This window comes from Barbus barbus (assembly GCF_936440315.1).
Source record: "Barbus barbus genome assembly, chromosome: 27".
In the NCBI taxonomy this organism is placed as follows: Eukaryota; Metazoa; Chordata; class Actinopteri; order Cypriniformes; family Cyprinidae; genus Barbus; species Barbus barbus.
Window position 1 is genome coordinate 4,708,346 of NC_136755.1, and position 26,943 is coordinate 4,735,288.

The 26,943-nt window shown below is 38.1% G+C and overlaps 3 protein-coding genes across 3 annotated transcripts; 1 reads left to right on the plus strand and 2 right to left on the minus strand.

The window, feature by feature from the left end:
• Window positions 1-636: 636 nt before the first annotated feature.
• LOC306846919 (nuclear migration protein nudC-like) lies at window positions 637-8,293 on the minus strand. The gene is made up of 9 exons (XM_079380622.1): window positions 8,059-8,293; window positions 7,522-7,599; window positions 6,503-6,715; window positions 6,126-6,200; window positions 5,905-6,018; window positions 3,055-3,249; window positions 2,900-2,983; window positions 2,606-2,724; window positions 637-918 (listed from the first exon to the last, which is right to left on the minus strand). The coding sequence occupies exons 1-9, from the start codon at window positions 8,131-8,133 to the stop codon at window positions 867-869; spliced, it is 1,005 nt and encodes a 334-aa protein (XP_079236748.1). The 5' UTR covers window positions 8,134-8,293; the 3' UTR covers window positions 637-866.
• A 1,551-nt stretch (window positions 8,294-9,844) lies between these two features.
• On the plus strand, window positions 9,845-13,063 carry nr0b2b (nuclear receptor subfamily 0, group B, member 2b; the record flags this gene model as incomplete). Its single annotated transcript, XM_079381852.1, has 2 exons — window positions 9,845-10,364; window positions 12,202-13,063. The coding sequence occupies 2 exons, from the start codon at window positions 9,845-9,847 to the stop codon at window positions 12,456-12,458; spliced, it is 777 nt and encodes a 258-aa protein (XP_079237978.1). The 3' UTR covers window positions 12,459-13,063.
• Window positions 13,064-16,898: 3,835 nt separating this feature from the next.
• LOC306846989 (uncharacterized protein) lies at window positions 16,899-26,163 on the minus strand. The gene is made up of 4 exons (XM_079380722.1): window positions 25,937-26,163; window positions 23,466-24,401; window positions 21,464-21,532; window positions 16,899-18,469 (listed from the first exon to the last, which is right to left on the minus strand). Exons 2-4 carry the CDS (start codon window positions 24,322-24,324, stop codon window positions 18,390-18,392), a joined length of 1,008 nt encoding a protein of 335 aa, XP_079236848.1. The 5' UTR covers window positions 24,325-24,401; window positions 25,937-26,163; the 3' UTR covers window positions 16,899-18,389.
• Between the last annotated feature and the right edge of the window lie 780 nt (window positions 26,164-26,943).

Here is a 26,943-nt window from a genome sequence, read left to right on the forward strand (position 1 = left end):
GGTTTGTGTTTCATAGGGACAGAGAGAAGTTGACTAATCATTATAGTTTGCGGTTAAAGAAATGTATTGTTAAATTTGCCCCCAGTTAAGGTCAACTAGTATAAAAGCACCTGTTAAATTCATAAATGTTAAAGCAAGAAAAGCTTTCATGGGAATCATCATAACCACACTATTAAGCTCTTAGGGGTTTTCAGTCAAATCTAAAAGTCGTGACGTATTGTCAAGTATGGTGACCCATACTCGAAATTGGTGCTCTGCGTTTAACCCATCCAAGTGCACACACACAGCAGTGAGTAGTGAACAAATGCACACACACACACACCGTGAACACACACCCGGAGCAGTGGGCAGCCATGCTGCAGCGCCCGGGGAGCAGTTGGGGGTTCGGTGTCTTGCTCAAGGGCACCTCAGTCGTGGTATTGAGGGTGGAGAGAGCGCTGGACATTCACTCCCCCCACCTACAATCCCTGCCGGCCGGGGACTCGAACCCGCAACCTTTGGATTACGAGTCCGACTCTCTAACCATTAGGCCACGACTTCCCCGGAAAATTCACCAGAAAGTAATTTCATAATCTTACAGCAGGGTAATACTGGACTCTAGCCAGAGACTCCCAACACAATAGTGACGCAAAGAGGCAGGGTTGGAAATGATTTATTAAAAAAAGACAAGAAATAAAAACACAGCATGGTGTGTTAAAACACTTCCATCATGACAACGGTGAAATTGTTAGACAAACAGTCATAGAACTGAAAACAAACTCCTCTGAGGTAAGATGAGACTCAAATCACATGTCACGGTGATGATGCGACTCAGATCACATGTCACGGTGATGATGCTTCAGAGATTGACGCAGCACATGCGGCTCTCAGCTGAACTTGGCTTTGGAGAAGTCCATCTCTGGATGCTGAGCCATGAACCTGCAAACACATCAGTGAATTCAGAAGAGTACACTTCAAATGAAAACATACAGCGAGAGGATTTCTATACAACACCGTTAAAAAGTTTGTGGTCATTAGGATAGTTTTATGTTTTTCTGCTGTACGGTGACCGGGAGGGGACATGTCTGGTTCACTCAGTTTTGTCGTGGCCACCAGATCATTTTGTTGAGGGAACAACATTATTCTTGTGGCCAGGAGTTTAATGCGTAAACACACCTGTGTGACCATAACCTGGGATTATCAGAGATGGATAAAACATTTGAACTAATGAACTAATAGTGTCTTTTTATTCAATATTTGCTATATTTTTGTATTTGTTGTTATATATGCTTATTTCCCCTCTCAATTCGTGTATCGCGTTACCTAATTAATGTTCTGTATAATTGCGCTAGTATTATTAATATGCTATTGCAAATACTGTAAACGCCTGACAAATATGCCAATCACGTTTTGACTTTATGATTGTATTTACGCCCATATGTGACGATAAATGAGCGTGTTGTATTTACAAATGAAACTATGTGAATGATTTATTCCTCAATGAAACACTGTAGTATTTATAATAGTCTATTAGCCGAAATAAAATTAAATATGTTAAATTCAACTTTTAAACTGCACTTGCAGTAAAAAATCCAGTCATATAGACTGGTCGGGCATTTACAGTAGGCTATTATTAACAAAACCATTCAGAACGTTAAATAAAGAGACCGAAATGAAAAAATCAAATACACAAATATAAAAAATATAACCTATAATAATAATGATAATAAATATTATGGAAAAAAGACGATGATGTAGGATGTGGGATGGATAAAAATGTTTTCTTGTGGGCCTATTGTTAATATAATAATGTAATGATTTCTATACTCATTTCTTAATTCAGAATAAAATATAAATCAATATCTGATAATCCCAGGTTGCTATGGTCAATTAAGTTTCGCTTACGCATTAAACTCGTGGCCATGACATAACTCGTGGGAACATGATATATCGTGACAAAACTAAGAAAACCCCTCCCGGTCACCAAAGCTGCGTTTATGGATTTATTTGAATAGAAATCTGTCATATTGTGAAATAATATTACAATTGAAAATAACTGTTTTCTATGTGAATATATAGTAAAACGTAATTTAGTCACATGATCCTTCAGAAATCGTCCTAATATGCTGATTTGCTGCTCAAGAAACGCTTCGTATTATCAATGCTGAAAAGAGTTGTGCTGATATTTTTGTGGAAACCGTGATACATTTATTATTGCAGGAATCTTTGATGAATAAAAAAAAATAAGCATTAATTTGGTATAGAAATCTTTTGCAACATTATAAATGTCTTATTACTTTAATGCAGTGTTTCTCAAATGGTTTGGCCTTGGAACCCACGTTTTTACTTGAACTGCATCTGACAGAAGTGTCAACAGCTTTCATGCACATTTTAAAATAAAAGTCTTGCATCAGAAAAACATTTAGAATTACGTTGATGTCGTTTCTTTGGCTGCACGCTCAGAACGGTTTGGCGACCCACCAGTTGAGAAACACTGCTTTAATGTGTGCACACCGAATAAAAGATATCTAGTACTTTAAGAGACGGTCATGAGGGTCTGCAGGTGTTCTCTCAAGGACATAATTTCCTGTTTTTCTGGTCGCACCACATGACTGTGTGTTCTTACTTCTTCAGGATGTCCTCTTTCTTCTGCTCTTCAGAGGTGGGCAGCCCCATGGACTTCTGCCTCTGATCATACATCATCTTCTCCACCATACTGCGCGTCTCACCGTCCAGATCCGACAGCTGAGCACGTTCGATTTAAAACCCGACACGAGATGCAAGAGTGTGATTAATCACCTTGTCTTGTAATAATCAAATATTAATTAGTCTGCACAAAAATCCTGAAGTTTCATCAAGCTCGAACAAGTTTGAAATCAACTGTTTTGAAAACATTGACTAGGTAATAGCTAGCTCTTACCTTGGAGTTCTCTGGGCAGATTTTCTTGGTGTTGATTTCGGGGTCTGTGGTCACTAACCTGCTCCACCACTCCATTTTGTTTATCTGGAGTAACCGTGCATCATTAGTCATCTGGGCAAACCACAATCTCCATCTATGCATGTTCTCCTCCATACCTTCTCAAAATGGATGGTGACCACTTTCCCATCCTCTATGAGCCAGGAGCTCTCCTCCACCTTCACCTCATTGTACAGCTGTCCGTCGATCACAGGTGGATGACCCTTCAGCCCCACCTTCAGGGTGCGCCGCTGTATGTCCACCACCACATCCTTCCCCTTCAGACGGAAGTTCACATCGAACGGCACAACCAGCTGCGAGAGGTCACAGATCAGATAGTCGTGCTTTTATATTGTGACATTGTTTTCATGACAATTTTTCCTCAGTTTCCATTAACATTTTTTTTAATGCGACAATGTCTTTATGCAAAAAAACTATTTTTCCCTTTTGATTTGGGGTAAAGTACCAAGTGCACAGCCGCCAATCCCGTGGGTGCTCGAACGGCCGAGCACCACCGAAAAACACAAGACTTCATTAACTTTAACTGATAAAAAAAGAAAGAAAAAAGAACAAAAAAAAAAGATTTGGGAATCTCTCTGATTGGTGGATCTCACATCGTGTCCCCGAGGGTTGTAATAATTGGCGCTCCGATTAGTCATCGTTTGTTCAGTGCGCGCATTCGCTGACTGAATTCTGCCATCATACACTACAATGTGCAGTCAGGATGCAAGTAAGAGACTTATTTGCAGCTTCTGTGATTTTAACAGGAGTTTTAATGAGTGCAGAATCCGTGCTAGACTTGAGTCATGGACTGCTTTAGTGATGGGGAATATTCTTTGCTCACTTTCTGCATGTAATTTATTCCCAGCTTGAATGACCATTTTGTTTGCACTTACCTGGCTACTAAAATTGCGTAAAAAGCAATAAATTAATTCTAGACGGTTCTAAGCTTGTTTTGTCTGTGCAGTCAGAACATGAAGTGACACAAAAACATTTTTATATATTCTAGTGATCAGTCAAGTTTACTTTCTTACAGGATGTTTTACAGTACAATGACCTCTTTAGGGCTGGACCAGAATATTAGATTATTCGAATATTCGTTCGGTGGGTTGGCATTCGATTTTCAATTTTGAGATTCGAATATTCTTTTATTTTATTTTTCCCGAACACCTGGCATCCCCCACGAAACGGTTCTCATGCGTGCTTGAATATGAATCGCCCATGAGTGAACGTCATGATTCAGTTCGTCTGGAAGAGAAGACAAAAATGCCAAAGACCTCAGCTGTGTGGGAGCACTTTAAATGGAGTGAGGACAAGATAAAGGCAGTGTGCCAAATATGCAAGCTGGAAAAATCAGTTCTGGAAGTAGTACACCTATACTATATTGTTGGTGTAAAAAAAACGAGCTGCTTTTATCCGCCATGTTAATCAGTAGCTTTACACATGATAAAAACGTGCACTTAATTTGCTTGGAAAGTACTTGCGATTACAGCAGTAAAAAAAAAAAAAAAAAAAAAAAAGTACAGTAGCCCAGCCTAATAATAATTTGTCTATAGGTACATCCCCAGGTATTTAAATAGCCTACCTTTCACGATATCAGTAAATACATGTGCTGCTAATTTCTGATTTGGGAGTGATTTGTTTGTTAGAAAAATGTTAGGCTACCTTATTAAAAGCATTGCTCTTAACAGACCTGTGTGTTTTGTATCACTAGTGCAATGTCCGTTCTCGGCATGAGGCACGCCGCTTCCGGCTCACGCTGTTCTGTAGATTATTAAAAGTTTATTAACTCTGAACGTGCCGCGTGTCCATATTGCACCAAAGCGCGACACTGCACTCCCCTGGGTCCGAAGCAACACACCGATTGGATGAACAGTAAAAATGCAACCAGACAGAAATTCTTGCCTTTTTTAGAAAGAACGCTCAGCTCCCTCCCTCCGAAGCGTCGGTGTTGATTACTACAGAAGCTCCGAAGCTCAATTCTTTGCATATTGCGACGCTAGCATAGTTTTTGCTCATAGTAAAATGCCCCACTCCAGGGTCAGACACTAAAGGTGTCCAAAATCCCTTGGTCTTTTGACATATAAAAGGTCTAGGGCTGGTCCGAATACCATTTTTTGAGCTTCGAAGCTTTGGTAGTAATCAACACCGAATATTTGACGCTCAAAAAATGGTATTCGGACCAGCCCTAGACCTTTTATATGTCAAAAGACCAAGGGATTTTGGACACCTTTAATGTCTGACCCTGGAGTGGGGCATTATACTGTGAGCAAAAACTATGCTAGCGTCACAATTTGCTAAATTTCTTTGGTTGAAATATCAAGACTGGCTTGTTGTCAACATAATTTTACTTTACGTTTCATGTATCATCTAAGACCATACTTGCTTATGACAATGTATTTCTGATGTTTCTAATTATTGAATTTTCCACTGTTATACTATTTAAAGTCAATTGGTGGAGTACATATTGTTGATTGTTTATTTAAACTGTAGGCTTGTATAATAATGATAAATGAATAAGATAATTCTTGCCTGAGTCACGGATGTGTAGCGTGATATACTAGTGAATATGTTGTGAAAATTATTTAGTAGTTAAAAGGAAATGGTTGTGGTGATTCAACATTGACTAATGAGTGATGGCGTCAACATAATTGGTGAAAAGTGGAGGGATGTAATTGCTTTACACACCGAGGAAGGCTTTGTAGCCGAAACGCTTGTGTCTTTTCTCCATTGGTGATCGTCAAATAAAACAGAAAAAGAAGACTGCTCTCGTGAGTGCGGATCATAATTTCTTATATAATTTATCATCTAAGAACACAACATCCTGAACAGAAAAAAAAAGTTCAATTACCTAAATATTTCAGTAAAAAAAAATCATGTTGCATTACTAATAATCAACATGGCTGCATAATCCCATGCACAGTCTAAGTGGCTGACTCTCTGGAGCATAAAGAAAAAATAAGACTCACGTCAAGTTCAGACAGCGTCTGAGTCCAGCGGTAGTTTGAAAGATCTGCTCCGTTTCCAGCATTGGGCTTTATCTTGTCTTTGTCCTTTTCATCTTCCTCTCCTTCTGAGTCCGACTGAGACACACACACCAGAGAGCATTAGACATTATCTAGAGCCGCTCAAACACACATAATCAGTTTTCACTGGTATATTTAACAATGATGAAATATACCCCACTTACCCCTTTTTTGTCTTTTTCTAAAGTATCGCCGTCTGTTTTATCAGGTACCTCTGCGTTTTTCTTTTCTTCTTTTGTCTGAGAAATAGTGAAGGTTACAAATAAATCACATTTGATGCTTGCATGATTTTAAAGGGACACTTGAGTCACCGTTGCCTAACCATCATGTCGTTCCAAACCCAGTAGGCTAAGGTTTTATTAAAAATATCTTAATTTGTGTTTGGAAAGACATGAGGGTTGAGTAAATGATTCATTTTTGGGTGAACTATGCGTTTGAGTTGTAATAGTATTTGGTTTGTGCATATTTGGTTTTATAAGGTAATACATAAACAGGGAAGAAATCAATTTGATGAATGTTAATGGCATAAATATGCTCTCACTTGATTTAATTGTGCCTGGAGTCTCTCGGCCTCATCGTCTGTGAGTTCTTTGATTCTGGGCTCCTCGGTGTCCTGCTTCCTCTTTTTCTCCTCTTCCTTCAGTTTAGCAGCTCGGTCAGCCTTCTCCTTCTTCTCCTTCTCTTGTCTGGACTGTTTCTCTTTCTGGACTTTGAGGGCGAGCTGATTGTGATGAGCAAACACCTCTTTAACCAGCTATAGGACAAAAAAGGGAACACAGATCAATCATTGATTGGTGCTCAATATGTGCTGAATTTAAATAAAAAAATAACTCAATTGAATGACAAAAAAATGGAGCTTATGGAGCTTAATAGCCTGAATCACAACTGATTATAATTCTGTGGAAAAGAGCTAATTTTATAACATACAGGCTTATATATACACTGATTATGATTCAACAGTTTGTGGTTTGCAAGATTACATTATGATTTTTTTTTAAAGGAGTGTTATGTGCAGCAAAGCTTAATTTATTAATATTTTGAAATAATATTACAATTTAATAATTAGTTTTCTACGATAATATAATGTATTCCTGTGGCCAAAGCTGTATTTCCAGCATCATTCCTCCAGTCTTCAGTGTCACGTGATCTTCAGAAATCAGTCTAATATAGTGATTTACTGCTCAAGAAACACTTCTGATTATTAGCCATGTTGAAATGTTGTTTTTGCTGCTTAAAATTTTTGTGGAAACAGTGTTTTTTTTTTTTTTTTCGGGATTCTTGATGAAATAGAAAGTGTACAAGAACAGCATTTATTTCAAATAAAAACATTTGTAATATTATAAATGTCTCTACTGTCACTTTTGATCAATGTAATGTGTCCTCACTCAATATTTAATTTTTATTCAAAGAAATATATCTTATTAGTGCATAGAATATATAAAATATTATATCTTATTTCCATGCTGATGGCAGAATATTTGAGTTACTTCTCTAAGATAAAAAATAAATAAATATACTGAAATATACACGACTTTCATGAAATTCAATCAAAATCCAAACCTTCTCTGGGGCTCCAGGCTCTCCTCCCGTGAAGAAATCTGTTTTCCTTCTTAGAAAACTGAAGAATGTGTTCACCAGCTGTTAATAATAATAATGAAGAATAAATGAGATGCCAAGAGTGATAGAAGGTATATCACAACAATGAATCATAACTTCTCACTGGAATTGCCTATTATTATTATTGGTTGGATCTTAATCATCAGACATAGAGCAAAATACATTAGTATTTATACAAAACCTAGTGAGCTGGATTTTTTGACACATTTTAACACGCAGAAATAAAAAATGTAGTCTAGGCAGCTCACTGGGTTTTATAACAGAAGCCTGACTCTCTAAATTAGAATAACACTCTAGTACCTAATCCAACTCCTACATATAAACAATAACTGATAACAGCGGATTAATGTGCTGTCCTGCCAAGCCAACACTAACAAACAGTCCAGTCCTCTTTTACTAATAACATGTGTTTATATATGATAGCTAAGTTAGTCACCATGCATCAGTTAGCTTGGATGCTAGCATGTGTTGGCATGTTACCTCCTGCACTCCTCCTTCATGCTGCTGCGCCATGGCCAGCAACATCCCATCGTATTTCTCGTCTTCATCACCCATTTTCACTATTTACTTCAGATAACAGATGATAATAAAAATATGATTACTGCGTGAAGCTAACAGTCACGCTATCACCGGTGTAACGCCTAGTCTTCTTCCTAGATACAAGGACCGCCCACGTTTTGGTTAGAACCAATCAGATCACAGACATTTGAAGAACAAACGCACGAACCAATCAGCTGGCGTCTAGAGCAGAACTTTCTAGAGCAGACACAAATGATACACTTATACACGTGTGTGTATGTATATATATATATATAGGATAATGGCCCGGTTTCACAGACAGGGCTTAGACTAAGCCAGGATTAGGCCATAGTTCAATTAGGACATTTAAGTAATTTTTATAAACATGCTTAGAAAAAAACATTACTGGGGCGCATCTTGAGACAAAAGAAAGTCACTGATATATTTTAAGATCAGTCAGTGCAAGTTTATTTCATTTGAAACAGCTAAGATTTACATTTTAGTCTAGGACTAGGCTTAAGCCTTGTCTGTGAAACCGGGGGATTATTTTATATTACGTTTAAGAAAAAAAAACTAAAACATAAATACACAATAACTACAAAGATCAAATGAAAACAAAATATAATAGTGCAGGATTAATCGCATCCAAAATAAACGTTTTTGTTTATATAACGTGTAATGTGTATATTTATTATGTATATATAAAAGCACACTCATACAGTATATATTTTGAAAATATTTAAATGTGTATATTTATATTCATGAAATTTATATTATATATAAATATATTTATTATGTAAACATATTTTCTAAAATATGTGTTTGTATTTATATATACATAATAAATATACACAGTACAAACGTTCATTTTGGATGCGATTAATAGTTTGACAGCACTAATTTAAATATATTCTGTATGTAAATATTTGAATATATATATATATATATATATATATGTGTGTATTTATATATACACAGTACACATTATGTCGACTTTTATTTTAGATTAAAAGTCGCTTGACAGCACTAAAATAAAATAATAAAATGATAGCTTTCATTATTCCCTTATTAGATTGTCAGTTACATTTCATTTGTATATGGCTTATATAGTATATATAAGATTTAATTAACAACATTGTCATGATGGTGATAATGATTTATTATATGGTTTTAGACTGAATATTCAGCTTGCCTGCTTCTGAACACAAATGCTGATTAATATGATGATAATTTGAGGTGAACGACCGAGAGCGCAACCTTTGAGTAAGATAACAAATCCCTGGCTCTGTTATCTCAGACTCTCAAAAGGTTTTAGTGAATCTTATAATACACGCTGAAATAATAAGAACATTGATATAACTTTTCAAACAGTAGGATGTAGCCACTTATAATGAATGATAAACAGTGATATATAAACCTCCAAGAAAAAGAAAAGCAAAATACTTTTATCTGATTATATTATCAGTCTTTATGCAGTGGCATACTGAACTTTTGGCCCAGATTCAAAGCCAAAGCCCAAAGCCAAGATAGTATGACTCTATTAGTCCTTGGTGACTTGGTACAGACTGAGTTAATGACAGCTGAGCATGATAAATGTCATTAACCCCTACTTTCCCCGTCCTGACCATGATTCAGCTCGTGAACCTTACCGTCTCCACGTGGAGGAAACTGGTCTTGTCCAGGTCAGAAGAAAGGTCAAGGCTGAAGATTAGTCAAATATCACATGAGCTGCTATAAATAAGTCACAATGGCAACAGCTTCACATCAGAGGAAAATGAAACAGTACTTCAGCGGCCGGGATCCTCGTGGGATTCTCTTCAGCATCCTAAGCCGTGAATGTGACTTTGCACACTTCGGTTCTCCAGACACACGCAGCTGTCACTGTAAGCGTTTGGTGTGCTTGAGAAACCCAGAGACCACCTGCTGTGTGGCTTTTGGGGTTCTGATAAAAACCATTCACTTCATGAAGAGCTTACCTTCCTTCCAAAACCTGGCGCTCAGAGACCGGCTCGTCCTTGTTCAGAAGCGCTGGGTGCCGCTCTTCCTCTTGGGTCTTGCTCAGGAGCACGTCACTTTCGATGTGAGGGCCGTCCCTGCGGACAGCATCCTTAGAAACATACTGATGCACGGGCGGCAGAAATCAGACGACTGTCCGCCCACCCTGGCAGGAGTGCACAAGCTCAAGACGTTCCTGAACAAAGTCTGGAGTCTGGATCTGAGTCTCAGAGAGTATTCATGTCTCAAACGTGCAATACTCTTCAGTCAAGGTGAGTTTTAAAAATAAATGCATGAACATGGCAAAAATTGTATTGAATGTGCACTTGTGTGCTTCAAATCTAAAAAGTGTTTTTAAAAATATAGATAATGTAATAAAAGGCCACTTACGTGTACTTAAAGAGAGTTCACTTTCATGGCTAATGCACACTTAAATACACGTTTAAAAAGAGCACTTTACAATTATGTTGAATGAAAAGTTTTACTTTAAAGTACATTTTAAATAAGTACACTTATAACTAAAGCACATGAGTTATTTCATTATCATTTTAACTGTCTGTTATTAAATATGGTTTCATTGTATTTAAAGTATATTTATTTATATATGTTATACTGTATATATATATACCCCCCCACACACACACACACACACACACACACACTTAATATATTTTACATGTAAATTGCAACTTCATTACAAATATTACAAATTACATGGCATACAAGTTTCAATATAACATCATTTTAGTTTATCATTACTGTATGTAATTTATAGGCTAAATGAACATTAAGTACAAAGAGTGATGTTTTTACAACCTGTGTACATGCATTAGTTAGCATAAGTAAATTTGTCCTATTTTTAAACAGGAAATTTAAATAATCAAATAATAAATAGGATTCTTATATAAGAATACATTTTACATAAGTATTTTTAAATGCATTTTACACAATAATAAGAATAAATTTGTAAATCTAATTAATTTGATTTTTACAGACGTCCATATGAGAAACAATTACCGTCCGAATCGGGCTCTAGTTAATGTTAGTTAATAAAAATACAATGGTTCAACGTACATGCATATAAGTTCAGTGAATGAGGAAATGTGATGTTATAATCGTCTCCGTTTGCAGATATAATGTTGCCAAGTTTATTTTTAAACATGCATATGAAGGTTCAGATGATATATGCACTCACTGCACTCTCGTTTAGCTGCACTAACTGTACTGTGGCCCTCAAGCGGTTAAAAATGCACTACATAAATCTAGCGGAGGAACATTGTTTTGGTCGTGCTTCGGTTCTGCTGCGGCGGATGAATACGCTTCGAGGAACCGATATATATGGATAAATCTCATCACAGCGGATGGGCAAATAAATTATGATTTTTGCTTGTTTCTACAACCGTGATTCCCTGGAGGTTTACCGTTGTGAATGATCCATGGATGCCCATTTTTTCAGTTTCAGCCAAAGATTATAATAATATCCTATTATTTTGTTCTTATAGCCTATATCAAAACAGTATAGCTTTAATATGCATTGACCTGACCATATTCATATATAGATCATAAATCATATTAAACAGTTATAAAATGATTTTTTTCTACTTTTTTGTCATGCAAGTCCTTTATATTTATACTCAGAGATTTATGGGCCTTCATTGGATAGCAATTGCATCCCTGCATCTAATTTAAGTTAAAAACTGATGTTACAATGCACCCCAATCCTGATATGAACAAAGCATCACACACAAACTGTATTCAAGTAGGCTATATGTCACCGTGTTGCACACAAAAATGCCTGAATGTCTTTGCATTAGAAACAAAACATCAAGTAGCATTTATTTTAAAAGAACATAGCACACCTTTCAAGCAAAACATTTCACAAAAGTTCATTATATTTGAAATGATACAAAACTAGATTCAAAATGAAGCAACACTGTTTACAGTGTCCATGTTCATAATGTGATGAACTACACCTTTGGTTACTCTGCTGTATATAATCTGTTATACCTATTATAAAGATGTGCGGTGCGGTTTCTGTTTTCTTCACGTTATATAATGTTGAAGTGATGATGATGACAGAGTGTTGTGTATAATTCTGTGTTGTGTCAGATGCTCCTGGACTGAGGAGCTCAGCAGTGATGGCAGGACCGCAGGAGGAGGCACAGAGAGCTCTGCACATGCTGATTCTCGCCCATCCTCACCCCACAGATCACCGCACATTCACGGACATGCTGTTTATGGCCAGCGCTCTACAGATGGAGGCCCAAAGCCTGGTGACAGAGCTGTTTTTCAGACCCATCGCCGGCCAGACGGATCTCCACAAACTTCTCCATGAGATGATTGTCAATGAACTGCTGCAGGAATGAATACTAAAACCTGTGAATGAGTTCGTATTTTTGGACTTTCGGTTCCATCATTTCAAAGTCAATATGTTTTTTTAAAAGTCGGCTGTTTTTTTTTAATCAAACTTTTTTTTTGTAGATTTTAAATTAAGTCTTGAAGAGGTGTCAGAAGCTCAGTGATGGTGATGCTGAAGTCATGTGACCATGGTGTAGTTCCTTTAGCCTACATTTAGCTTTTTACTTAAAGGGATTGTTCACCCAAAAATGAAAAACGAAGCTACGAGAATGCTTTTTGTGCACAAAGAAAACCAACAATTTGTCTCCTCCGCGTCACCCTATAGCACTTTGGAGAGTATCACATACATAAATGGCGTACAAATGATGTAAATAAATGAATTTTCATTTGTGGGTGACCTATCCCTTTAAAAGATGCTGGCACTGCAACAGTTCATTATTCTTTCTGACTGTAGTTGAACAAACGTGATTCAATTCCAGTGGATCTAAGGATGGCTTTAGTATTTCCCCCCCTAGACTGCTTACTTCCTAGACATGCACTGATATAATAATCATATTCAAATTATTATTTTTCTTTCTAAAAGCTAATAAGTAGCCTAATAAAGAGAGCTTATAAAACACAAAGATGTTGCTTGTTGTTTGGACCTTTTATTTTGCACTGCACGTTACATAACAATGTTAAAGGGGTCATATGATGCGATTTCAAGTGTTCCTTTCTCTTTGGAGTGTTACAAGATGTTTGTGCATAGATAAGATCCCTGAAGTTGCAAAGACTAAGGTCTCAAAACCAATGATTGTCAATATTAGTTCTTCTGTTCTTTGTCAATAATCATTTGTGCTTGTATAACTGCTTTCATATTTTGGATGTAATAATGACAGACTAAACACCATAAGATCAGGAATAATATCAAGATCAGTCTCTACAGCACACAGCTTCCTGTCTATGAGAAGCAACAAGTCTATTGTTGATCCACCCAACTTCAAAGATGACAGTATCACCTGGAGAGAGCTCAAACTCTGGCATGGTACAACAAAGGTCTGTCATTTCTGTTTCAGTAATAAGTGTATTTAACAACTTCCACCAGCTCTAAGCTTGTGACAATGCATACCGAATTACAACATAAATGAAAATAACTAATTATGAACAAATTATTATTGTTGTTTCATCAGCTTTGAATATGAACACGGTGGTTCAGCTGGTGAAGGTTAGTCACTTATTTGTTAAAACACATTAATGCAACAAACCCTCTGTTTTGAAAGTCTCAATTTTGAAATTGTAGATAGCTATCTGTTAGTTTATTTTAATTTATAGAGCAAAATTTTGGAATTTCCTGCGTGTTTGTTGTTAGTGTAAATGTTGCAATTTTATGTATGTATGATTTACCTGTCCTAATCCTTGTAAGAGTGAAACTTGGTTCATGTTCTGCCAGATAGTCTAAACCACCACTCCTCCAAATAAAACTGAAATGTCAAACTTGTGAAAGTGATTTATAGTCCACAAACCAAGCTAGAAAGTGCAAAGTCTAATATGCTTAATCAAACGCAGGTTAGAATATACTCTGCACTGTATCTAAAGATTTACTGTAATTTGATCAACCTTTTCTGTCAGAGAAGTGTTGTACAGCTTTGGCCTCAGCTGTCAGTTCAAAGAACTCCTGCAGGGAGCTAAACTTAAATGGAAATGGACTGAAGGATCAAGGTGTCACAGGTCGAGTGGGCCAAGCTAGACTGCACCCACCCCTGAACCAGGACCACCTCGAGGAGCGTGTCAGAGGGAAGAGTCAGAGACAGAGAATAAATTTAACAAGTTTTATTTTGAAGTAAAAGCAAATTGGAAATCCTAATCTAAAATCTTCTTCCTTGTTGCCCTCAAAGATCGAGGGTGAACGGTGCTGCGACTGGAGACTCCCCCGCCCTCTTCCTCAGTGCAGACCCTGCAGCAGATGGCCGGCGAACAAGCGGATGGTCAAGTAGGTCTTTCACAGGTGGAGATGCAGTTGGCAAGTGAGCGGTCCGATAAGTCTGCCCTGGTAAGGAGGTAATTCCAACCTTCCTTCCTTCTTTCACAAGTGCGAAATTTGGGGCAGATGGATATCAGTCAGGTGCGTATACGGCAGGTACACGGTCTTATGGTGGGGTGGCTAGGGGAGTCTTTCTTGGGTAAGTAGATAATTCCAACCTTCCTTCCTTCTTTCACAGATACGGAATTTGGGGCAGGTGGATATCAGTCAGGTACGTATACGGCAGGTACACAATCTTATGGTGGGATGACTAGGGGAGTCTTCCTCGGATAAGGTGTGATCGGGCTCTTCTACTTTCTTTGCAACACCAGAGCAGGGCCTTCAGCAGGTACACAGCAAGCCGGTGAGTAACTAGGAAGGGGGCACACTGAATGGCGGCTCCAACACGGCACACTGTTCCCACGCTTGCTCGCAGCGGGAGCGGGCACTTCTCCAGTGCAAGGGGGTTACAAGTGGTAACGGACTCCACGTCGACTGCTGAACGGGGATTCTTCTGACACCGACAGAGTGGATATTCCAGACAGAGTGTGCCAGCCTCACGTTCGGGACAGAGGGACAGCCCCTTCTCCCAACACAGGTGACTATAAGGATGCAGCAGACTCGAAGTCGACAGGCTGCACGGGGCTCCTACTGAGACAGACAGAATGGATGCTGCAGACAAGTATACAGTTCACATGCGCTGACAGGAACGAACACTTCTCACAATGCAGGTGAGTTGCAGGAATACAGCAGACTCGAAGTCGACGGGCCGAACAGGGCTTCTTCTGACGCAGACAGAGTGGATATTTCAGACAGAGCGTGCCAGCCTTACGTTCGTGACAAGGGGACAGTCACTTCTCCCAGCACAGGTGGGCCACAAGGATACAGCAGACTCGAAGTCGACAGGCTGCACAAGGCTTCTACTGAGACAGACAGAATGAATGCTTCAGACAAAGTATACAGTTCCACATGCGTTGAAAGGAGCGAACACTTCCCACAGTATAGTTAAGTTGCAGGGATACAACAGACTCGAAGTCGACAGGCCGAACAGGGCTTCTTCTAACACAGGCAAAATGAATATTTCAGACAGAGCGTGCCAACCTCACATTCGGGGCAGAGGGACAGTCGCTTCTCCCAGCACAGGTGGGCTACAAGGATGCAGCAGACTCGAAGTTGACAGGCTGCACGAGGCTTTTACTGAGACAAACGGTGAACATTGCAACAGGGCATCTCCTCTCCTATTAGGGCAACAGAGGGGTTAATTCAAATCCCAGATGATAATTCTTCAACATCCAAACAGTTAAAACAGATCAATGTCACAGAACTCTCACTATTGACGGTAGACCAGCATAACACAGGGAGAGTGCACGGCAAAAGGGAATGTATCTTCCACACACACGGCAATTCCACTTCAAGCATATAATGTGGGGGGAAACGTCAATCATCGGCACTGCAAACTCACTTCACAAGTGCAATTTAAAGCCAGCACTCACCCTTGGGTCTCTGTGCGAGTGGCCGTGATCATCAATACTGCTGAGGATGGTTTAGGATGTCTTTCTTCACATACACAGGCAGAGTTCACCTCACCATTTTTAATGGAGGGAGAGATAAGAGATCGGTAATGAATCAATACAATCCACTCAGTGATATTTATAAACGTGATCCAAACACTCCCAGCCACATCCAATTCAGTGTCAAACACATGTAATTACGAGACTCCGTTCTCAGTTACTTAGCTCTTCTCCAATGCAAACGGGGTATTTCACTCTCCCTCTGTTGTCCTCAGGTCTCTCATCAAGCCGACACTCTCCTCTTCATTCACCCGTACTCAAATAACTGCAACCACCCAATAAAACAACTTCTCACGGGGGAGAAAAGACCAACAAACAACCGCCTCTCTCTCCTGCCTTTTATCCTCTCAAATACTGACGGGGCTTCTTCCAAACTCTCCGAGTAAATTCCCCACACCTGTCGCCAATCTGTTGGGGTTGTCATGACAACAGACACACACTCAGGCCGGGGGACGGAGTTTCACTCACAAGTGTCCCACCGGAAACACTGCTTCAGCGGGAATAAGTTCCATATGCTTTTTGTCACATCGTGACAAAGGAGCAATGGACTTCTTTTCTGGTCTGGAGAGCATTGTAAACTGGAGGTACTGAGGTAAGTATAGCAAGGTTGCAATCCATGAACATGAGACAAGGACACCCTCACAGGCAGTCATTTGTAATGGAGTTGAAAAAAATTCTGCTGATAGTCTTAGGAGTGGGAGGTTAATTGCGATGTATTTATTTTGTATATTTACACTATTTGTATCCATTACTCATCTTTGTTTTTCAGGGACTTTTTTTTCATGAATCTCTATGCTGCAAAATATTTTATGAATTGTACACCATAATTTCATCTAACACACAACGGTGTTAATAGGAGTTTCCTTAGAGATATAATTCATCTTAAACTGTGGAACATGAAGGATTTTCAGTTTTTATTGAAGTTTACATTGAATGATTAAACAATCAAAGAAAGCATGTACATCCAAAATCTACACAATGTGTATTTGATAGGAATAAAACATGTCGTCCATTAATTAAAAGGATTATTATTGCCGCTTTCCACAGAAATCAGTGTGTAGCCTATTTAACGACCTAAATGTCTTTTAATTAATTGAAGAGTATTTAAATGTCTGAAATAAACTTTATTCGGTTGAAAACACTGAAGTTATGAAATATGAAAAGCACTGTGCTCGTCTATCTCCGTCTCAGCGCCAGCCAAAGCGTGGCGCGTCAAAGGAGTAAAAATCGATCGTGTTTTGGGGGTGGAGGGGGTCAAATTCAACATGGGGGTTTTGTGACAAATCAGGGGTGCGTTTCTCAAAACCATTGTTCGCTAAATATGGTCGTTATTTCCATTGAACTATTGGTAACGACAATTTTTTTCCTAACAAATTACTTTTGTAACATTAAAATATACATGAAAATAAAGCATTGATTAGATGCTATCCTAGATTTTGCTTACGGCAAGTGCATATGTTGTTTCTATGGAAATCTAAATAAGCACCCAGGCCCATTTAAAACTCTTTAACATTCATTCAAAGGCTCAAAGCATTTCGTTTGGTCCAACAAACTTCACACAGCCAAACTTTCACTCAAGTGCCAACATTTGACCAATACATTCTTCATCTTAAAGTCAAACATTTACAAATGAAAACTTTCATTTTTCTCACCCTGCACACCCTTTTTTTCTTCACTGAATTTTCCAGCCAATCTTTGGGGATACCATTAAATTATCATAAAAGTAGTCTGACTTATTCGCTATATTACAAGTCTTCAAACACCATTGTGTTTTATATGTATTGTGACCAAACCATCAACAAAACTGCTTTTAAGTGAGAGTTTCCATTTAATTTCAATATACTGAAGAGTGGCCATGATATTCCTCAAATTCACCACTTAAGTGTTTTATGAAAGAAGGAAATCTATATGATTTTGGAATGGCGTGAGGGTTAATAAATGACACAATTTTAATTTTTGGATGAAATATCTCTTGAAAAGGCAGAAGTGAATGGAAAGTTAAATCATTATGAAAAAAATCAGGCCTATTATGGCCATATTGCTCCTACAGTATATGTGCATCTGTTGGCAATAAAGAGGTCAGACTGTTTCTTATTCTTCATTCTCAGCAAGTCATTTGTTGGCTTTTGTCTTCTGGACAGCAGTGTTAAGATACTTCACACATCCATCTCAAGAAAATATGAAATGGAAGCATAAATACACCTACCATTTCAGATACGTTGAAAACTACCCATGAAATCACAATTTTTAGGGGTATACTTCAAAAACAACCCACTGACTCCAAGCCAAAGGACATATTCTTCACAGAGACGAAGTATTCATTGTTTATGGACGTCTGGAAATGAAAATGCATGTCTGACGGGACACTCTCACGCTCGTATGCTGCTGGGGAGTAAAGGAGTGTCTGAAGTGATCGGCACACCGGTTTCCTGGAAACTCGGAGAGAATGCTGCAGGGTAAGAGAGAGAAAAAAAGATTCAAATTAATGTGCAATTTCATCTCATAGGAGTTAAATCATGAGAAACAGAACATTCATTAACCCTTTAATTAATAACCACCGAAACAGAGCTCATTCTGAAATCCTAGATTCCTGAACAACGATTTGCACAAAACAAACAAACAAAAAGTCCATTTATGGAAAGATAGAGAGAAAACTGTATAGATTATGTTCACCAAACCATGTGCTGTGTGTGTATGAACTGCTGCTCTGCATATCATTTAATTTTTCACAATGTAATGCGGTTCTACAAAGAGGCTGTTAGAGGCAGCTATGAACTACACTTCCCTTGTGATAAAATGAAGTGCACGTAATTGTACTTGAAGTGTACTTAAATCAGTTTCAAAACACTGTACTTGCAGGAAATACAATTTTAACTAAATAAAAGCCCAATTAGTGTACTTAAGACAGTTTCATGACTATGTTCCTTAATATACCCAAGGGGACTTTTAAAAACGTGCACTTTGTAATCATTTCAAAAGTTCCACTTTAAAATACTTTTAATAATCTTTTACTGTGCTTTAAAGTACATTTATTTCGATGTGTTGACTAACATACTAAAGCACGTTAACTACTTGATTATTTTAACTGTATTGTGTTCATTATTTCATTAAAAGCTAATATAATTTAAATGTACTAAAGTGCAACTTCATCATTACGACATGTAATTACAAATATATTTAAATTGAAATTATATTAAAGTATGTTTTAGTTTACCATAAAGGCTTGTCAGTGCATTCAGCAGTACACTTTAACCAGATTTCAGACAAAAGAATTATGAAATTACATATGAAGATTGGTCAAAAGGTCACCAAGATTAACCAATTGCACTTAATATACATTAGTACATTTTAATTAGTTTGTAAATAACATGCAATTAAGTGCCAGAAAACATTACATTGGTTCACTCAAGGTTAAAGGGGGTCATATGATGCGATTTCAAGTTTTCCTTTCTCTTTGGAGTGTTACAAGCGGTTTGTGAATAGATAAGATCCCTGAAGTTGCAAATACTAAAGTATCAAACCCAAAGAGATTTTCTTTATAAAAGTTCAAACTCGTCCACGCCCTCCTAAAACACCTAGTTTAAACACGCCCCACGTCTATGTCACTGTGTGGGACGATTAGCAAAACACCGCCCAAATGTATACGCAAAGTTTTTTTTTATTGTTTTTGTCTCGTCGCGCCGGGACACGCCATCACAATACGATAAGGGGCGTAACATTTCCATCACACGCTTGAGGTATTCGGCCAATCACAACGCACTGATAGCTGACCAATCAGAGCACACCTCACTTCTCAGAACGATGAGCTTTGCAAAAATCAACGCTTTTCAGAAAGACAGGGCATAGAGGAGCAACAATAATGTACAGTATGTGGAAAAGTGTTTTTTGAACCTTAAACCGCATTACACCAAATACACAAAATAATGTTCTTTAGCAACATCATATGAACCTTATTACGGTTTTTAAAAGTACGCTAAAGTGTACTTGTTTTTCACAAGGGTGACCCGGCAGAAAATGCACAGCCTGTGAATAAGCTTTCATCTCACTGCATTTGAATCTCATTTCACCTGTGAAGAGGATATTTACATAGTCTTAAAAACACAGCAGGAAAAAACAGCCAGCTTGTTTTTGGAGGTGAATATGATTGTGATTATGACTGTGTCTGACCAAAAAAATAATAAAGAGAGAGAGAAGAAAGCAGTATAAGTGAAACATGCAGAAAGACACTTAAATAGTTTTAAATGGTAAAGCATGATATGACCCTACTGAAAGTAAGTAACAAATCTGTGACCTCAGAAAGGCATGCTGACAGTTATTATACTCTTAACTTCATGTTCTAACAAATGTTTATACAATGGCATAAAGGCAAAAAATCCAGCTGCTTGCCAACTTTGTACAGCATGCAAACAACATCAAGCAAACAGAGCGAGAAGGGGTAAACCACCGCTGATGAGGAAAAGAGAGACATTCAAATTCAGAGGAGTGAAAGCGATCAGATGGCTGCCAGACAAGAGAGCATTGTTTGTGGCAATGTGGTTGGTTACATCACAAACCCCTCAAACTCAGAGTCGCCACACACCTCTCGCATTCTTCCAGAGCCGATGCAGCCACTCAACAGCCTTTAATACAGGCAGGGAGCGGCACTCAGCTCATATATGCAAGTCAACTATATTAGCATGAGGACTTTGCTTAGTTTTATGCAAAACAAACTGTGGGTGAATCTCACGAAATTCCAGGTCATATTTAACCCCAAAATCAAACAACAGAATTTTTTTATATATTTTGCAGGTAAAAGCAAAAAAAAAGTTTTTGAACCATTGAGAACTTTTTTTTTTTGGCATTGCAATATTATTTTATGATATTTTATAATAATTCCCACTATCGTTTTTTCTTATTCCCATTACTGTTTTTTTATGTACTCTACCATTCAAAACTTTGGGCTCTGTAAGATTTATTAATGTTTTTTTAAAGAAGACCCTTATGCATTTATCTGATCAAGAATACAGTAAACGGCAATAGTGCAAAATATTAAAATGTAAAATAATATTTCTATTTGAATATATTGTAAGGTGTAATTTATTTCTGTGATCAAAGCTGTATTTTCAGCATCATTACTCCAGTCTTCAGTGTCACATGATCCTTCAGAAATCATTCTGATTCAAGATTCTTTGATGAATAGAAAGTTCAAAAGAACAGCATTTTTAAAAACCTAAATCTTTTATAACATTATATTATACCTTGTTTCATTCTAAAACTTTTGAACAGATTTGTATTACTGAAATACAAATATTTAAATTGCATTTATACATCATGGGAATTTTAACTGTCATCAAAATAGTTTTGGGGTTGAAATGCATCCATGTTTTCCTTGCCATAATCAATCACAATTTTGTGTTTTAAGAAAAATCAATGTAAATATCACAAAATCAAATACTCTACTTACACTGGCTACTGTTGTTGCGTAACTTCCTGGCTTCAATGTCATCTGACCTCTCCATCGAAATCTGCAACTCTAAAAACAGAATGAAATGGTTTATTTACCTATCCAGATGCCATTATATGCAACACATAGCATGCAGTGATTTCCAGGGTGCAGTCAGGATACTAAGCCAAACAGTGTTACTGACTCAATCTTGCTTTCTGCCAACAAGAACTATGACACACACTGAAAATTCAGAGCGTGACAGCATTTAAAACCATTCGCTTTTAAAGGAATAAAAAAAAAGCCTTGTGTTCCACTAAAGTTAGGAAAGAAATGTGTGTAAATGATGCTGAAAGTTTAACGTTTGCAAAAGGCCACTGAGAATGAAATTTCAGGAACGTCAGGACTATCCTGGAGAAAAATAAATTGTAAAATGCATTTGAAATTAATTTATTTTGTGCCAAGCATACTACAAATAAAAGTACATATTTATGATACTTTTGATATACTAAAATGGTAAACTTAAAGTCTGCTCAATTGGAACAACTAATTTAGTCCTTAATGCACTTTAATTGTGGGGAAGTAGTGCAACTAAAGATATACTGAAGTATATCTGATTGTGCTAAAGTCGAACTACTGCAAAGATAGTTTAGGTACACTTGAAATCATTTTTATTTAAAGATCATACAATCCTCATCAATAGTGACATTAAAACACATTTTTGGCTTAATATTAAGAAATGTGCATTGTGCACAAGTAGTACCCCAAATAAAGTTGAACTCTTTCCCCGCCATTGTTTTTGAAAAAAAGTTGCGTCACCACCAGCGTTTTTTATGATTTTCACAAAAATTTCATGGCCCCCATTATATTTTGTTGTATGAATATCTGAACATGCAATACATCCAAATAAAGAACAGACTCTCTACTATTAAACAAAAAATCCATTTCACTATAGCTTCAAGCATTCTTTGAGCAAAAAGCATTATCAAATACTACATCTGGATCATATTCAGTACGATGATCAACGCACAGATGCAGTAGATGGCTTCCATCAGTACTCCCAAAGCTTGCACACTCCTTTACCACTTCCTGGATCAACATTTCACTCTGTAACATTAGGCAGATTTCATTTATATGCGGTTAGTGTTGATGATTGCATTATTTTTCATATGCATATGCTTACAAATGAGATCCCTCGTTTCTTCCTCGCCTGTGCTTTTGATCGAGTGATTCTAGACTCATTCAGGAGATGCGTAATAGCACCCCTGAGCGTATAACAGCGAGAACACGGAAACCTGGAAAAGTCTGTGTTTGGCGGGGAAAGAATTTTTTTTTTTTTAATATCAGTTAGTTTCGAGTGATATGTCAGCAAATATGTTAATAGGTTTGAACTATACTCAGTATGAAATAAATGCATTTCATATAGATACATTTTTACTAGCGCTACGACGATAAATCGATGCAGAATGCTTTGCGATTCTCTCCAGAATTGATTCGGAGCTTAGTTTTTAACAGCAGATGGCACTCTAATCTAGTTTTTATCCGCACACTCAAATGCTCATGAAGAAGAGCGTTGTGCATTCGGCTGAGTCATGTAATTTCACCTCGGCTCAGAATGCTTATTAATGTAAACACAGCCCACTGTGAACACCCTTGTAATTCACTTCAAACTTTTTAAACTTTATGAATGATTATTTTAGGCTCAAGTGTGTTTAAGGATTTGGAAACAAGCGGAGTACGGCTGTTTCTAAAGCATCTGCTGTTCAAAACTAAGCTCAGAATCGACTTGAGAAAGAATCGCCATGCTACCCAATATCGCGTTCATAATCGAAGGCGATTCATCTGCGATTATGAACACAATATTGCGTAGCTTGTCAGTGATCTACGGCTCTGTGTATTAAATGCCGCTCCATCTGAAAGCACGTGATGGAGATTTAATCACAGAACCGGCTTTACTGACTAGATGCCCATGACAATCGCATGCGATTTATTGTGAAAAGACAGAAGTGTGGTTGCCACTCACTTCCATCGCTCATGGAGTTGAAGCTGCTCTTCTGGCTGTTCCTCTTGCTGTTCCAGGTGTCATTGCCACTGTCCCGCTGCAGCTCCTGCGGCCTGACTTGCGGCTTCTTCTTACTCTTGCGTGTGCTGATGCGAATGATCTCTCGCACCAGCCTGCACTCGGCCTCCTGCTCCTCCATCTTGTGCTCTTCCACGATATCCGAGATCAGCTGACTGATCTCCCGGGAACGCCGCAGGAACATGGAGTCCGTGGTGCACTTGGCCAGCTCGTTGATCTCAAACTCAGAGAAGACCTCCATGAGCTTCTGGGTGATGAGTTTGTCCACGTCTTCCATCCCGCTGCCGTTGATTAAGTCATCCTCCGGTAAGCTACTGAAGTAAATCTGACTGTCCATCTCGAGTTTGGAAGTGGAAAACGGCACGTGATCGTCATCATCTTCAATGACGGACGGGTCCACTTTGACGCCACCAATGCGGATGTCAGAATAGAAGCCGTTCTCAGCCTGTGGAGGACTTGACTGGTTCTCCACCGGCGCTTTGGGAGCTGAGCTTTCGCTCGAAACCAGACAAGGCAAGCGCCGGCACACGCGGTACAGTCCACAAGTCAAAACGCTACAAAAGAGCTTCCTGCAGCTACTCACAGAAGCGCAAGGTCCGCACATACACGTCCCCGAGACGGGCTCCTCTTTGACAGGGAGAAAGCTTACAGTCTCCGTCCCGGTCGTATTGCCGTTGGCATCCTTGTTGACTTTGAGCCTCACTCCGAAGTGCTGGATCTCAATCTCCACGGGGTCGACGGAGCGCTCTTGGTATGGCCCTTCATCAATGGGACCACTGGTCAAGGACGGGGTGCTCTCCATAGGGACAACACTCGGCCCAAACCGTCCTCTGGTGGCTGTTTCAACAGTTACCTGACGCTAGACTGAGGCCTCAGGGTCTGTTAAAGAGAAAGAGATATAATAGAAGAAAACAGGGAGGAGATGACCTCCCTTACACTTTCAAGCAGCCTTGGTAACAAATCTGCAGCGAGTTGTCCCAAATTTCCCTAAGAGATGCAAACCAACCAGTTTAAGAGCTGTTTTGTGTTTGCTTTCTTGCCTGTTGTCGTTGTTAATATGATAGTGAAAGTAAAACTTTCACCTCAAAAGTCTGTCAACTAAAGCCTTATGAAAACTAATTAACTTATGTACGGTAAAAACTATACATTTTAAAACAATACATGTGATTTTACTGAAAACTGCAGATTTTTCAACATTATGTGGTCTTCCATTATACCATCTTAACTACAGTAACAAATACATTTCAGTCGATCATATTTAGTTGTATATTAAGCATTGTGATACATGTGAAATATGCAGTAGGAAAAGAAAGTGAAATGGTTCTGTGTGTGAAATAGGGCTAATTCAGCTTAACTGGGGACATTTTTCCCAGTCATCTCAATGCAAAAAGTGTCCCAATTTAACTGAATTCACCCCTATATGATATAGTCATCCGGTAACGCTTGTAACATCATCAATACTCCCGGTTTCAGACAAGGCTTAAGCCTAGTCCTAGACTAAAATGTAAGTCCGAGCTGTTTAAACTGAAAGAAACTTGCACTGACTGATCTTAAAACATATCAGTGCCTTAGTTTTGTCTCAAAATGCACCACCAGTAATGTTTTTTTATTTCTAAGCACATTTATAAAAATTACTTAAATGTCCTAATTGAACTATGGCATAATCCTGGTTTAGTCTAAGCCCCATCTGTGAAACCGGGCCTTAAAGTATGTCCTGGCACTACTGCTGCCGGTTTTCACCAGAAATATAATAACATGCATTTAAAGTGTACCATATTGCTTACTAATAAGTTACCTATTTTAGGCAAACATGTTTCTATAATTAGTGATGACGTTTAGAGGGCAATAGAATTCAGGGAAATTCCAAGCATCATCATTAACAGTATAAATCTGTCAATCAATTATTTCAAATATTTATATTAATATTTTTCATAATCTAATACAATCTATACACAATAGATTATATATCAGAGACGGGTATTTTTACATTACATTTAGCTACACTTACGCAATTTAATAAAAAAAAAAAAACAGCTTCAAGGAAATAATGTTGATTGACGTTTTGCATTTCGAAAAACTTTGACACTAATGGAAATTTTTTAAAAGCCGTTTTAAATAGTTTTGATGACACTCAAGCATTTTAAATGTTAAACACGTTTTAGATTGGACAATAGATCTATTTTAAGGCCGCCTCTGATTATTTACAAATTCGGAGAAGCTAGAGTTCACGCCGTCCCCAAACAAACATACCGCAGTTTGACCGAAAACCCAGTCAAATCACAGACATGCGGCTTTTAGAAACAGACCAACTAGTGAACTAGTTCACCACCGCGGAAAACACGTCAAACAAGCATTCATAAGGAGCAACATTAATAAAGAAAGAACCAAGTGTGTTATTGTTGGACTTTACTCACACCATATGGTGGAAATGTCGCAGTCTGGCGAGTTTCTTCCGGAAGTCCGGGGAGCACAAGAAGGTCGATCGACCTGGATTAGACTATTAGTCCACAAATATCCCGCCGGTGCTCAATCAGCTGCCTTTAACTTGCGTTAGAAAGAGCAAACAGTGAAGGGACATGATCTGACCTGCATGCTCGTCGCTCACACCTACACCTACCTGAGTCTACAGGTACATCAGGACATGGACACTGCTGACGTCATGCTTTAACCATTTTCATTTGACTGTCATCACATCAGTTGACGTTTGCACCCGAGGCCATACGTAAATTAAAAATAAATCTTTTTTTTTTTTTGCGGATAGTTTATCTACATTTTATATGTTGCATGGGCAGTGAATTTAGTGGCGAGATGTTTAACCAACAGATGGCGTCGTTGTTCCTCAGATACCATGGCGGTTTCTAACAGTTAATTATTTTCTATTTTCCCCCCAAGCAGGACTATACCAGGGCCGGATCTAGACATTAGGAGGCCCTAGGCAAAATTCATGCTGGAGGCCCCCCACCCAAAAAACGATTTTCTTAGTATTTTGTGCAATCAAAATTGTTAGTTTTTGCTTAAAACAAAGCACAAATATCTGCCAATCTACCAAATACAGTCTGGATCTGGGTGGCTACGGTGATCTTAGAATAAGAAAGAAACACTAAAATTAGCGTAGATGCCATTCTTGTAACAATTACATCAGGTGTTTTGGGAAGTGTTCCCGGTTGATCTAATTAATGCAGCCTAACGATCCTTTAACGGATTTGAATTATAGAAATGCAATAGAAGGCTAAACAAGATTTTTCTTGCCCCATTGGCAGATATTTTTGCTTGTTTTAAGCTTTTTTTTCAGAAAACAAGACAACGTCTTAAATCAAGATGAATGTACTTGACAAAAGTACTTAAGGTACTTATACTAGAAAACAGGACAAACACCAAATAAGATTTTTTGCAGTGAATAAAAGCACTTGAAACAAGGATG

Excerpts from the sequence above, each read along its gene's own strand:
- LOC306846919 (XM_079380622.1), bottom strand. The coding sequence starts at position 8,133 with ATGGGTGATGAAGACGAGAAATACGATGGGATGTTGCTGGCCATGGCG. Across the intron at positions 6,716-7,521 it reads AGCCTGGAGCCCCAGAGAAG|CTGGTTAAAGAGGTGTTTGC; the intron begins GTTTGGATTTTG and ends TTTGTCCTATAG. Across the intron at positions 6,201-6,502 it reads TCCAGGCACAATTAAATCAA|ACAAAAGAAGAAAAGAAAAA; the intron begins GTGAGAGCATAT and ends ACTATTTCTCAG.
- LOC306846989 (XM_079380722.1), bottom strand. The coding sequence starts at position 24,324 with ATGGAGAGCACCCCGTCCTTGACCAGTGGTCCCATTGATGAAGGGCCA. Across the intron at positions 21,533-23,465 it reads CAACTCCATGAGCGATGGAA|AGTTGCAGATTTCGATGGAG; the intron begins GTGAGTGGCAAC and ends TTCTGTTTTTAG. Across the intron at positions 18,470-21,463 it reads ACGCAACAACAGTAGCCAGT|CATTCTCTCCGAGTTTCCAG; the intron begins GTAAGTAGAGTA and ends CTTACCCTGCAG.